Source organism: Diabrotica virgifera, chromosome 7 (genome assembly GCF_917563875.1).
Source record: "Diabrotica virgifera virgifera chromosome 7, PGI_DIABVI_V3a".
NCBI lineage: Eukaryota > Metazoa > Arthropoda > Insecta > Coleoptera > Chrysomelidae > Diabrotica > Diabrotica virgifera.
In genome coordinates this window covers 35,277,146-35,291,182 of record NC_065449.1, presented here as the reverse complement: position 1 = coordinate 35,291,182, position 14,037 = coordinate 35,277,146, and the positions used below count along the sequence as shown (strand labels likewise).

At 31.9% G+C, this 14,037-nt stretch overlaps 1 protein-coding gene across 1 annotated transcript in view; it reads right to left on the bottom strand.

The window, feature by feature from the left end:
* Window positions 1–393: 393 nt before the first annotated feature.
* The window catches only part of LOC114326453 (WD repeat domain phosphoinositide-interacting protein 3), a 33,407-nt gene continuing 19,763 nt past the window's right edge, over window positions 394–14,037 (bottom strand). The window contains exons 3-5 of the mRNA XM_028274832.2: window positions 12,014–12,354; window positions 6,340–6,577; window positions 394–646 (exon numbers count right to left, since the gene is read on the bottom strand). Coding sequence (XP_028130633.1) covers window positions 540–646; window positions 6,340–6,577; window positions 12,014–12,354 — 686 coding nt within the window. The 3' untranslated portion in view covers window positions 394–539. The remainder of the gene's footprint in view (window positions 647–6,339; window positions 6,578–12,013; window positions 12,355–14,037) is intronic.

Here is a 14,037-nt window from a genome sequence, read left to right as displayed (position 1 = left end):
TGCATTAAGAGCTGAAGAACATTTATGTTTTCCTCCCAACCGCCATATTGATTTAATTTTGACATCATGTTTGAATGCTCTATGACTTAAAATTTCAGTTTTGATTGGATGAGGTTACGTTAGATAACGTTTGTAGTCTCCGTGAAACAAAAAAGAAGCCGATATTTTGTTAAAGAGTACGTAAGGTACCACTTATGCAATGTACTACATACTCTTAAAAATTTAAATTCAACATATTTACACCGTAAAAAACAATTGTATATGTGGCAACATTGAAAACGCGCATACTATTTTGTTTAGTGGGCAAATTACCCGTGATTTCTTGAGTCTGACAATGTAAACTTTTACCAAAAAACTAAATAATACAAAATAATTTAACACAATAAAAAAACCTAAAAATTACGCATGTATATAGAATATGTGCATCATTATAACAGGAAGTTCTCCATTTGTTCATATTTCTTAACATATACAACAGTACTATTAAATTCACTGTATATTAAAAAAATAAATCTGTACTTAATATAATATTAGAGACACTACAAGCTATCATCAGTCATGTCTAAGAATTGGGCACATGTTTCTCGAACGTACTCTCCTTTCAGGTTGAACACAAACTTATAATAGCAGCCATCACCACATATAACTGAAATGAAGAAGAGCTATCAGTAAATCATTACATTTTTAAATCATGATGAAAAACCGCAGTGCAAAGTTGAATCAAATACGAGCCCCTTCCCTTATTAGTCTGGGCAGATTATGGAAAAAAAGATCATTCTTGGGAAAAGTTATTTACCAGCTATTTTATTGCTGGAATCAAATCTTAAGATTGCATAATATATTAGTTATACAGTGCTAGTCAAAAGTCCGTACCCCCCTCGTATCTTTTGAATAGTTATACCTATAACAGTGAAATTTGGAGGGAGGAAATAAACGGACGTAAGCTTCTTAACTAGTCATGACAGGTGACGTAATAATGACAGATGACGTTACAGAGCCACTGTGACCGATAATTTTAAATGGAACCTTATGGCAAGTGATACCTCGTTTGAAAGGTATTGAAAATACCTATTCAGTCATACTAATTTTGTTTGAGTTTAAGCTAATTTTGATGAATAAATGAAATAAATATAAAATTGCAGTTTCACATTTAATTAATAAAAATTCAAAATTCCGCCTATGATTACTTGTCAAACAGATTGTTGACGTAAAAACTACTAGAGAATTAAAAAACGTCAACTTTTTTGACAAAAAAATCCATAGGCGGACATTTGAATTTTTATTAATTAAATTCGAAACTACAATATTATATTTATTTAATTTATTCACCAAAATCAAAATCAGCTTAAACCCAAAAAAATTAGTACGACTGAATTAGTATTTTAAATACCTTTCAAACGAGGTATCACTTGCCATAAGGTCCCATTTAAAATTATCGGTCACAGTGGCTCTGTAACGTCATCTGTCACTATTACGTCACCTGTCGTGACTAGTTAAGAAGCTTACGTCCGTTTATTTCCTCCCTCCAAATTTCACTATTATAGGTATAACCGTTCAAAAGATACGAGGGGGGTACTGACTTTTGACTAGCACTGTATACTTAGGTATGCAAAGTCCGCAAAAAGTGTGCTATTTTGTTTAACAAATACGGAACTTGCACATTTTTTTTATTACATAATAATGTTCAGTTTCGTTTAAAAATAAGATTTCCAAAATTTCACGCCACAAAACCTCATAATAACACAGAAGAACAAATTTAAAATCTTCTGTGTATTTAAATCATTTCAAACGACCGAAAGACCGCGCGAATCCTTGTGACGTCATATCATAATATTTTGTAATAACATTTCTCCTGTCTCATATGAAATTATATACCATTTTCTTTACTTTGGAGTTTAATACAATTTTTGAAGATATAGTATTGAATTGTTCGTGTGTACTAAGGAAAATCAAAGTAAATACTATAAGTGTTGTTTAGTACCATTGTGTTAAAGTACAACCATTAAAACCCCCCAATAAAATATTTATTAGATTACCAGTCGATAGACTGGCGTTTAATAAAGTGGTTGCCTGCATGTTGAAAGGACCTTACTGCCATTTTAGTTCCAAGGTCTTTATGTATGTGCAAATAATTTTAATATAAGTATTTAATGTCTGTTGTCTGCTTTATAGTTTTCTTTAATAAATCAAGTGTATTTTGAACAAAAACAAAATAGAACTTTTGGTATATTTTGCTAGATTTACAGCTGGTTCCTAAAAAAAAATGATACTACTCTAAGTAAGATTTAATCATTTTAAGCAGTGTATTTGATTGGTTTGACATTATATTAAATTTATTATGACAGAAAAATAATAAAATAAACAAACACACAACAAACAACTGATTACATATGCTAATTCACAAACTGTGATAATTATTAAGAGGCTACAGTAGCGATCAACAGGTAGCAACAAACGCGTTCCAAGATTGCGGCTCTAATTTTGAATATTTTGTCGAGATATTTGGCACACATATTCGTAATATAATAAAGAATGGCGGTACAGAGCCCAATTTCAGAAATATGTTAGTACATGGAAATTACTCTATTAAATAAAATATTGAAAAAAGGAGCCTGTACCGCCATTAAGAAGAAAAAAACTTTCTTCAAATAAACTTTTTATCCCATGCCTAGATTTTGTGTAATCTTGGAACTACTAAAATTTTTTATTTCTAACAAGAAATCGAACATATTATAACTAAATAACTAATTAGGCAACATAGAGAAATTATCACTGTCATTTTGACAAACCTGCGTCAGATTTTCTCTAATCTGTTCTGTCATCTTTATCGATATCTGTTCAGTGCAGTAGTGTGTTAATTTATTATATATTTGTTGTTGTTGTTGTTGTTGTATAAGTTGTTGGCCCCTTTGAAAGAATAGACTGTTGTTGATTGTGAGTTTTAGTTATCTGTAGGTAGGTAAGTATATTTTACGTAAAAATATTTCGAATTCTAATGCGAGTCTATAAAGTTTTAGGAGGATGTTTTATTATAAAAATATTATCAATAGTTTAACGAAATGGAAAAAGTAAATCAAACGAAAAATAAAGTGAAACCTTCCAAGAAAAAGTCCATTAAAAACCGTGCCAAAATTATGCGAAAATCGAAATTTGTTTCGCTTCACAACAAAAATTGATTATTTATTATTGTTTTATTATTAGATATTTCATGCAAATACCTTTCTAAATACCTATCAAAAATTGATTATTTATTATTGTTTTATTATTAGATATTTCATGCAAATACCTTTCTAAATACCTATCTTAACATAAAATTTTCACCCATTTTGGTTTATTTTTATAAATATCTATCTATTAATAATAAAATCGTTTTCTATTACTTCCATTTATCGCGACTATGACATTGTCAAAATATTAATCTTAGATAATGTCAAAGATTACCACTGTTGCCAAAGTTTATGATACTATCTCCCGAAGTTATATTTTGTTGTTACCTGTTGATCGCTACTGTTTACACTCTAAATTTTGATGTTATTTTGAATTCTTGCAGTTTTCACATCTTCAAAACAATTCTCTTCTAATCTCTCCAAAAGCGTACGATCTTCATGAGCGGTAGATATTTTTGGTCTTCCAGAACATTGCTTTCTTTCGAGAGTTTCTGTTCTCCCCATATTTTATTAATATTAAAAACTGTTGTTCTGCTTACGTTAAAATGGTTCTTTACGGTAGATAGTGACCAACCATCTTCTAATTTCGTTACAATTCTTGCTTTTAGTTCTTTGCTAGCATGTGTAGTCCGTTCTTTAAGGGTAACATATTGCAAAACCTCTAAATTTTAAAGAACCGCTTGAATTGACATGAAATTTGGCATACACATAGCTAACAAGTCAAAGAAAAAAAGTGATAATGTGCCGATATGTGCTTTTGCCCTGGGGGTGGTTTTCACCCCCTCTTGGGGGTGAAAAAATATTCGTCCAAAGAAAGTCAGGAGATGGATAAAATGGCTAATTTTAAGTAACTTTTTTTCTATAGAGTTTTTTCACTAAGTCAATACTTTTCGAGTTATTTGGCAGTGAATATGTTCATTTTTTCAACAAAATAACACGTCCAATTTGGACGGTTTTTCGTAAATACCTCAAATAGTAAGTATTTTGTCGAAAAAACATTCTGAGCAAAAATATAGCCTGTAAAAAATTTAAAAGAATGGTGTATATATCACGTCTCTACACCTAGTAGAAGCAGAGTTATAGCTAATGAAAAATAGGTTCATATTCGTCAAATTCCAAATGGAATACTTTAACGTGAAATAACCAAAAATTAAGCACATTTCGGGGAAAATTCATTACAACTTATCTAAAGTGTTTAAAAAAAGCTTCATTTTTGTTTTATAAAAAAATTTCTAACATCAAAATTAAACAAGTTACTCTCAAAATAAAGTTAGTCCCTTTTGGTTTTGGTAAAAAATCGAGAAAATCATCCCCTAATTAGTATCTTAAATGAACTTAATCGTTACGACTTCACAAGTTTCTTGACTCGTGTATATATTTTTTATATGATCTGTAAGTTTCATCGGTTCAAAGTCCTTATTATTGAAAGGGCTGTAGTTAAAAGGGGTTGAACGAGTCACTGATCACGAATGTATGCAAATTTAGAAACACCAAATCTTAATCAATTTTTGTCTAACAGAAAAACAAAAAAATACATGATATTCAGAAAAGCAAATCTGACTTTTCTTGTTTTTCGAGATTTTTGGTATCTCTAACACTTTTTAAGTTATTTTGAAAAAAAGCATATTTTTCAAAATTTAAAATTTTAAAAATTTTACTTTGAAACCAAATTTTTTCAAAAATAAGCACTTTGAATCGATAAAACTTGCAGATCATATAAACACAACATAAGTAAAATAATTTGTGTAGCGGTAACGATTAATTTCATTTAAGTTGCTAATTAGGGGGTGGTCTTCCCGATTTTTTTTGCAAAAACAAAAGGGATCAACTTTATTTTGAGCGTAACTTGCTTAAATTTAATGCTAGAAACTTTTTGTAAAAACAAAAATAAAGATTTTTTTAAACACTTTAAAAAATTATAACGAATTTTCCCCAAAAAGTGCTTAATATTTTGGATATTTCACGTCGAAATATTCTATTTGAAATTTGGTGAATATGAATCTATTTTTCATTGGCTATAACTCTGGTTCTACGAGATCCAGAGACCTAACGTGCACACCATTTTTTTTACTTTTTTATATGCTATATTTTTGCTAAGAACATTTTTTTCGACAAAATACTTACTTTTTGAGTTATTTGCGAAAAACCGTTTAAAAATGTGGTTATTTTGTTGAAAAATGAACATATTTACTCGGAAATAACTCGAAAAGTGTTGACTTGGCGAAAAAGCTCTATAGAACAAAAGGTACTTAAAATTAGTCAGTTTACCCATTTCCGGACTTATTTTGGACATATATGTTTTCACCCCCAGGGAAAAAGCACACATCGGCACAATATCACTTTTTTTCTTTGACATGTAAGCTATACGTATGCCAAATTTAATGTCAATCCAAGCGGTTCTTTAAAATTTCGAGCAAAAACCGTGAAAGAATGGACTAGTGGAGCCATTTTTTGAGGTTGAACAGAATACGTTATCTGACAAATTTCAAGATTTGACAGTGACAGTACCTATGTAAATAATTTTATAATAAGTATTTATCCTTCAAAATACACTGCTCAATTTTCTACAAAATACGCTTTAAGAGTCGTATCAGTTTTTTAGGAACCAGCTATACATTACAGATTGAATGATATTTACAAATACAATATTTTCCTCAACTGTTTTTTTTTTATTGTAAAATTAAAATAAACTAATCATAATAATAAAGTTTTATGTTCATAATGGGTCAGACTGCCCTATAGAAAAATCAGACTGCCATATAGAAAAACTTTTCGGTCATTTTAAAAAAATTGTCTTAACAAAAACACCCAAATATTATTAAATATATAATTCACAGAGACTATCTAACGATTTATAAAACTGAAATACACCATAAAATGACTACAACAAGTAAACGAATATCAAACGTAATAAATTAATGGCGCGGAACTTGAACATTTTTAACGTTATGACGTCAATGATGGTCAATGACGGCGTGTTTTGGACTGGCTGCTATAATTTGAAGTTTCTCTCGATTTTAATGGTTTTTAGAGACCAAACGAAAGACAAAAATACGTTTTTTTCTTTGATATATATTTTAAATTATGTTCTGTTGTGATTTATAGCATTTTTTTCGAATTTAAAATTTTATGCAAGTTCCCTATTAATTAATTTAAAGAAATTAATACTTACCAACGACTGAATTATCATCAGGTCCAAAAGCACATATGCTAGGCGGCCCATTTGGAACTGAAAATTTGCAGAAGGACCATGTAGAAGAGAAGTATTTAGGTAAAAACATGGCATTTGCTAGAGAAGATTGTTTATTCAGCTTCGGATCAGCTAGTGCGAAAACGTGGACTGTTCCGTGATCTGACGATACACAAAGGGAAGTTGAGCTTTTATTAAAGTTGATACAGTATATAGTTGCCTAAAAAATCAACATGTAAATTTTCACAATATTTACAATGTTTATAGCATTTATGCCACTTAATTTAATCATAATTTAGCAGTTTGGAAAAGACTACTAGGATAATAAAAAAAAACTATAAAAATCTCAATACGGATTTAGCAAAGAAAGGAGAAAAAAGGAAAGAAACAGACAAGTTTTGCCGCAGTGAAGGGGTGCGACAAGGAGACCTACTGTCATCATTTTTGTTCAGTATCCTTTTTGAAAGGATCATCAAAAGAAGCCGAAATTAACAAGACAGAACTCGTATATCAACGAAAACACCAATGTTTGGCATTCACTGATGACATTGTACTTACTGATAGCCAGAAGTAAACAAGAATTAAAAGAAATACTAAAAATACTAGAAGTAATAGCGAGAAAGAAAATGAAATATGTATATAAATGAAAAAAATACTAAATATATGGAATGGACAGAACGAAAATACATATGAACAAGGACAATACTTGACCATAATCACAGAAGGAAAATATATAAATTCGAAGAAGTAGAAAAACCTCAACACCTAGGAGCGATATTCACTAAGAGACCAAATATGGAAGAAGAAATCCAAGTAAGAATAATTATGACTGCTAATTGTTGTATCTTTGCACTAAACAACTTATTAAGTAATAAAAACATATCTAAAAGGGTTAAGGTAAAAATATACAAGACAGTGATAAGACCTATAATAGACATGCCCTGTCTTTTTAGTTTTGAATATAGCCGCTTAGAGGGCGCCACCACTAAAATCTTCCGACACAAACGTAACCTAAATCTTTTGTTGAGATAAATCGAGAGTTACATTGCGATACAAGTCGTGTAGATACAGTGAATTTTTGAAATTAGCAAGTTGGTCGAAAAATGGATCTTAGCCAAGAACATTTTCGAGCAATAATTTTTTTAAATTTTCGGAGAGGATTATCCCAACAGCAATATCACGCTGAAATGTTTTCTGTGTTTGGGAATGTTACAGTTTTCGGTGGAACCGCTGATGAGAGAGAGAGAGAGAGAGCTCACCCTTTTCCGGGTGTAGGAGAAGAGAGAAATTGCACCCTCGTTGCGAGTGGTACTTGTGGATCGCTCGACCGGCTGTTGAAGAAGAAATTCTCCTGTCGCGGATCCAAGTATATTTGTCTGTCTGTAAGGGTGAGGAGAGAGGGTAAGAAATAGGAGGGATGAAATGGTACTATTGAACAGGGCTGGCTTGAGATTTATTTAAAGTTAAGGGTTTTAGACGAAGTAGTTTTCAATCCTAATAGTAAATTATTAATATTGAAAATATTAAAAATATTACTAAAAGATTTTTAAATTGAAAACTTATTGGTACACTTTCCTGGTGACACCTCCAAGACTTCTACAATTTGCAAGTCAAATGGATGCTGCAGTGAAGACGAGAGGGAAGGAATTCTACACTATGCAATTCACATCCCCCGTCTGCAGCTGGTAAAGTTCCAACGGAAAAATGCACCTAGTTACTCTACGGAGTAATACGACTATAAAATAAAAATGTATACCATTTTTATTCAGTTGCAATGCGAAGGCAAAACAATCTTACTTTTCAATTAGAATACGGAGTGCAGTCCAGTCCCTTGAATCGCGATTTTCGGCTCTTATTGGAGCCTTCATCGGAAGGAACGTAGGCACTGTTTTCCATATTTTAACTGATTCGTATCGAGAGGTTTTCCCACCCATTGCAACTGAAGTGATGATAGTAGGTGGCTAGCGCCATCTGGCATTGAAAGACGAAGTAGTTTTCAATCCTAATAGTAAATTATTAATATTGAAAATATTACTAAAAGATTTTTAAATTGAAAACTTATTGGTACACTTTCCTGGTGACACCTCCAAGACTTCTACAATTTGCAAGTCAAATGGATGCTGCAGTGAAGACGAGAGGGAAGGAATTCTACACTATGCAATTCACATCCCCCGTCTGCAGCTAGTAAAGTTCCAACGGAAAAATGCACCTAGCTACTCTACGGAGTAATACGACTATAAAATGAAATAAAAATGTATACCATTTTTATTCAGTTGCAATGCGAAGGCAAAACAATCTTACTTTTCAATTAGAATACGGAGTGCAGTCCAGTCCCTTGAATCGCGATTTTCGGCTCTTATTGGAGCCTTCATCGGAAGGAACGTAGGCACTGTTCTCCATATTTTAACTGATTCGTATCGAGAGGTTTTCCCACCCATTGCAACTGAAGTGATGATAGTAGGTGGCTAGCGCCATCTGGCATTGAAAGACGAAGTAGTTTTCAATCCTAATAGTAAATTATTAATATTGAAAATATTAAAAATATTACTAAAAGATTTTTAAATTGAAAACTTATTGGTACACTTTCCTGGTGACACCTCCAAGACTTCTACAATTTGCAAGTCAAATGGATGCTGCAGTGAAGACGGGAGGGAAGGAATTCTACAATATGCAATTCACATCCCCCGTCTGCAGCTGGTAAAGTTCCAACGGAAAATGCACCTAGTTACTCTACGGAGTAATACGATTATAAAATAAAAATGTATACCATTTTTATTCAGTTGCAATGCGAAGGCAAAACAATCTTACTTTTCAATTAGAATACGGAGTGCAGTCCAGTCCCTTGAATCGCGATTTTCGGCTCTTATTGGAGCCTTCATTGGAAGGAAGGATTTAAAAATCTTTTAGTAATATTTTTAATATTTTCAATATTAATAATTTACTATTAGGATTGAAAACTACTTCGTCTTTCAATGCCAGATGGCGCTAGCCATCTACTATCATCACTTCAGTTGCAATGGGTGGGAAAACCTCTCGATACGAATCAGTTAAAATATGGAGAACAGTGCCTACGTTCCTTCCGATGAAGTATACTTTTTTATTTTATAGTCGTATTACTCCGTAGAGTAACTAGGTGCATTTTTCCGTTGGAACTTTACCAGCTGCAGACGGGGGATGTGAATTGCATAGTGTAGAATTCCTTCCCTCTCATCTTCACTGCAGCATCCATTTGACTTGCAAATTGTAGAAGTCTTGGAGGTGTCACCAGGAAAGTGTACCAATAAGTTTTCAATTTAAAAATCTTTTAGTAATATTTTTAATATTTTCAATATTAATAATTTACTATTAGGATTGAAAACTACTTTGTCTTTCAATGCCAGATGGCGCTAGCCACCTACTATCATCACTTCAGTTGCAATGGGTGGGAAAACCTCTCGATACGAATCAGTTAAAATATGGAGAACAATGCCTACGTTCCTTCCGATGAAGCTCCAATAAGAGCTGAAAATCGCGATTCAAGGGACTGGACTGCACTCCGTATTCTAATTGAAAAGTAAGATTGTTTTGCCTTCGCATTGCAACTAAATAAAAATGGTATACATTTTTATTTTATTTTAAGGGTTTTAATAAGAGATTAAACACAGTAAAAAATATAATAATATTTTTGACATTTGAATATTGAACAGAAGTCAATAAAACAACAGTATATGTCTACAGATATATCTCGACATCTTTGAGCAAGTATGTTCATTCCAAACAGTGCCTCTCTCGTTCCAAACCTGTTACGGAAACCAAACTGTGTGTCATCCAGGTATTCCTCGCATTTATTGTAGATACGACAATGTATTACTTTCAGAAAAATTTTCCATAAATGGTTTAACAAACTGATGGTTCTATTGCTGTTGTCTTCTTAGGTAGAGCTAGAAACAGTGAATTAGACCAACCATTAGGTAGTTGTCCGCTGGTATAAATGGTATTGAAAACCGAAGTTATAGCCTCTAAAACATTGCTATCATTTATAAGCTTGTATATTTCAGTTGGAATTTCATCAGAAGCAGTCGCTCTGCCATCTTTTGATGATTGTATGGCTTTTATTACCTCAGAGCGTGTTATTAGGGGTCCGTCGCAGTTAGTAATATCGGGAGGTGAACTACCCCTATCGTCTTTGAATAGGTTCGTAACGTAATTTTCCCATTCATTAAGTTTGTCCTCTACTTCAAATATTATTTTACCATGTTCATCCTGTAGCAATGCAGTTTGTTTCTTAATGAAGATACCAGCCGCTTCTTTCACTTTTTATACATGTTAAACGTGTCGTATGTTTTCAAGTTCTTCAATGTCATGTCACTGTTTGGCTAGGTGTTGACTCTTTGTTTCTGAGATGGTTGGTGCTTTCAACTGAGATGGTTGGGAAATAATATATAAACGATGCCAAACACGAGACTCCCAAAAGAATTATAACGGGAGGAATAGGAGGAAAGAAGAAGGTAGGCCAAAAACCAGGTGAAAGAAAGATGTTGAAAGAGAGTTAGAAAAACTTAAAATCACAAATTGGAAAATAAAGCAGGAAAGAATGGAAAAGAACAGTAAACGAAGCGATGGGCTTCTAGGCCTGGAGAACTGAATTATATATGTTACAGTTTAAGTTGATTATTCACTTGGAATTGACTATTCCTAGTTCGAGTCAATTCAAACGGCTGGTTTTAATAAAAGTTGATTTTAAATATAAAATGAAGATTTTTATTCAACATTTCCTAGTAAAATTAGACTACAACTAGAAACAGTATATTCTTCCTAATGCCATTTAGTAAGGGTTGATTATTTTATAACATAAATGCAAACAACCGATTCTAGAAATAAAATGTTACTGGGTATGTTAAAATGTGGTTGGTTGAAACAGTCAAAACAAAGAGATGCGCACCCATCAAAAGCACGCGAGATTCTACATTTACTGAATCGATCCAGGAATAGTCAACTCAATCTAGTAAGAGTTGATTTTCTTTTCCGCGGTCTACTTTCACTAACACAGGAAGAGTCTACTTCAACTAGTTAAATTTTTCAAATCAACTCTTACTGCTCGTTTTAGTTTGAGTTGACTCGAACTAGGAATAGTCAACTCTAACTGAGAATCAACTTAAACTGTAACATTATAGGTACTCTTACTAGCTAGATATACACATGTCAAGATAAAACAATTAAATAATCGTCTGTCTAATAAGCAAATTGCCTAAGTCCATTTTTTCCGAAAATTGGTTTTTGGTGTCATCTAATAGTAGACGGAAAAAGCTACCGCCTGACAATTCCCACAAGCGCCATTATTATTTTATTTCGCGCCAATTTCGCTAAACGAATTTTGCTGAAGTCCAAACGTTCTTTCCCATTCATACCAATATTGCCTATGTCAGTGTTTCTGAAGTTGTTTTGGTTGAAAACGTTAGAAAATGTAAGTAAATAAATATATTTTGATTATTATTATTAATATGGATACAGTATAATACGTAGAAAGTTTGTGTAAATATTTTGTTTAATTAATTTTGGTCAATTATGTATTGCATGGAGTTAAACAATTTTCTGTCTCTCATGTAAAATTTTCAATTTGTGACAGGCAATTTGCTTATTAGACCGACGTAATGTAAATACTAAGGTTTCGACATACCTGATTACTTCCCCTTCGCAGTTCTGTCACCTTGTGTCCAGTTTGTGTATTAAAAACTCTTATAAGCGTCCCCTTTTCGCTTGCAGTAGCTAATAGTGTTCCTTGCTGATTCAGTGCTATGCAACTAAGATTCGCTTCGTGGGCGACAATGTCTAAGGGGGATTTTTCAGTTTTTGCTAAATCTACAAGCTGAACATACCCTGTTTTTCTACCAGGAAATGCCAATATTGAGTTGTTGCTATTTGGGCATAAAACACACAAACCTTTGAGATTTGAGCTTGTTTCGAATACGTGCAGTTGCTGGGGACTTTGTGTAAATGTATATACTTTGATTACTCCTTCTAAAATTAAAAAAAAATGTTAAAATTTTTTATAAGTTGATTTTATACAGTGCGTCCATAAAGTAACGCATAAATTCATTATTTCGTAAACCGGCGATATTAAGGAAAAATTCCGAAACAGGTCGATTTTTATTTTTAAATTTAGATTTTTTGACATATATATCATACTAGTGACGTCATCCATCTGGGCATGATGACATAATCGATGTTTTTTTTAAATGAGAATAGGGGTCATGTGATACCTCATTTGAAAGGGTATTCAATTCTCTATTCACTAATATAAACATTAACAAATTTATTTATACAAGGTGTTCAAAAAAACATTTATTTAATTAAAATAATTGAGACAAAAGAAGAATGCATGTAATTTATTTAATTTAAAATACGTTTTACTGTTGTCAGAAAACAGGAAATGAATGTTTATTTGACAAATAAATATTGTTTTTCGCTTAAATTCAATGTTAAAGCTGCCACCCACCTGTCTCTTGGCAGTTTGAACATTTCGTTTAAACGAAAATCAATGTTTATTTGTCACATAAAATTTTTTTCTCTTTACTGACAGTAGTAAAATGCATTTTGAATTAAAATAAATTACATATATTCTTCTTTTTGTCTCACTTATTTTAATTAAAAAAATGTTTTTTGAACACCCTGTATAAATAATTATGTTAATGCTTATATTTTTGGATAGAGAATTGAATACCCTTTCAAATGAGCTATCACATGACCCCTATTCCCATTTAAAAAAATCATCGATTACGTCATCACGCCCAGATGGATGACGTTACTAGTATACCATATATGCCACAATATCATAACTTAAAAATAAAAATCGACCTGTTTCGGAATTTTTCCTTAAAGTCGCCGGTTTACGAAATAACGAATTTATGCGTTACTTTATGGACGCACTGTAGTGATATATCCGTTGGTGTTATTATGGACCAAGAGCATAAAAAAAATTATTTCAAGACAAATGGTTCTTTAATATATTATTCCCTATGCTTCCTCGAACACCGTACCGGCCATCTTTGGCTGCTGATACAGGTTGCGTTCATTACTGTACAGCACATTTGTACAGGTAAACATATCGAATTTAAAATTATTGTAAGACAAAAAATTATTTTGTCATTACTTTTTAAAAATTATTAGAAATATGAACTATAATTGCCAGACATTTTTGTGGTTTAAAAAGTAATGACAAAAAAATGTTTCGTCCTAAAATAATTTAAATTCAATATACAGGGTGATTGATGAGTGTGATAAAGCTCAGTAGATCCGCTATATAATAGATAGCAATAAAAGTTGATAACAAAAATTGTAGCCAACTTTCAGTTTTACATTACGAAATTAGTTAGAATGTTACAGGGTGTTCGATAACATAGTGGCAAACCAAACTTATGTTTTTGATTTATTTTATATGAATATAATTACAAAATACTAATAATTTCACTTTTTGACATAAATTTAATTAACAATGTAAATTTTGTACAATATTTTTAATAATTAAAGTAAATAAATTGTATGTTAACTCAAATAAATAATCGATTACTGCCATCGACCACTTACATTCAATCCCGATTAATCGCGGCAGGTAAAGTAAAATTCTTCTTTCAGCACAACAAAGTGTTACTTTACTGTCGCAAATGAGGGCAAATGAGTACAATAATGAATGACTTCTTATGG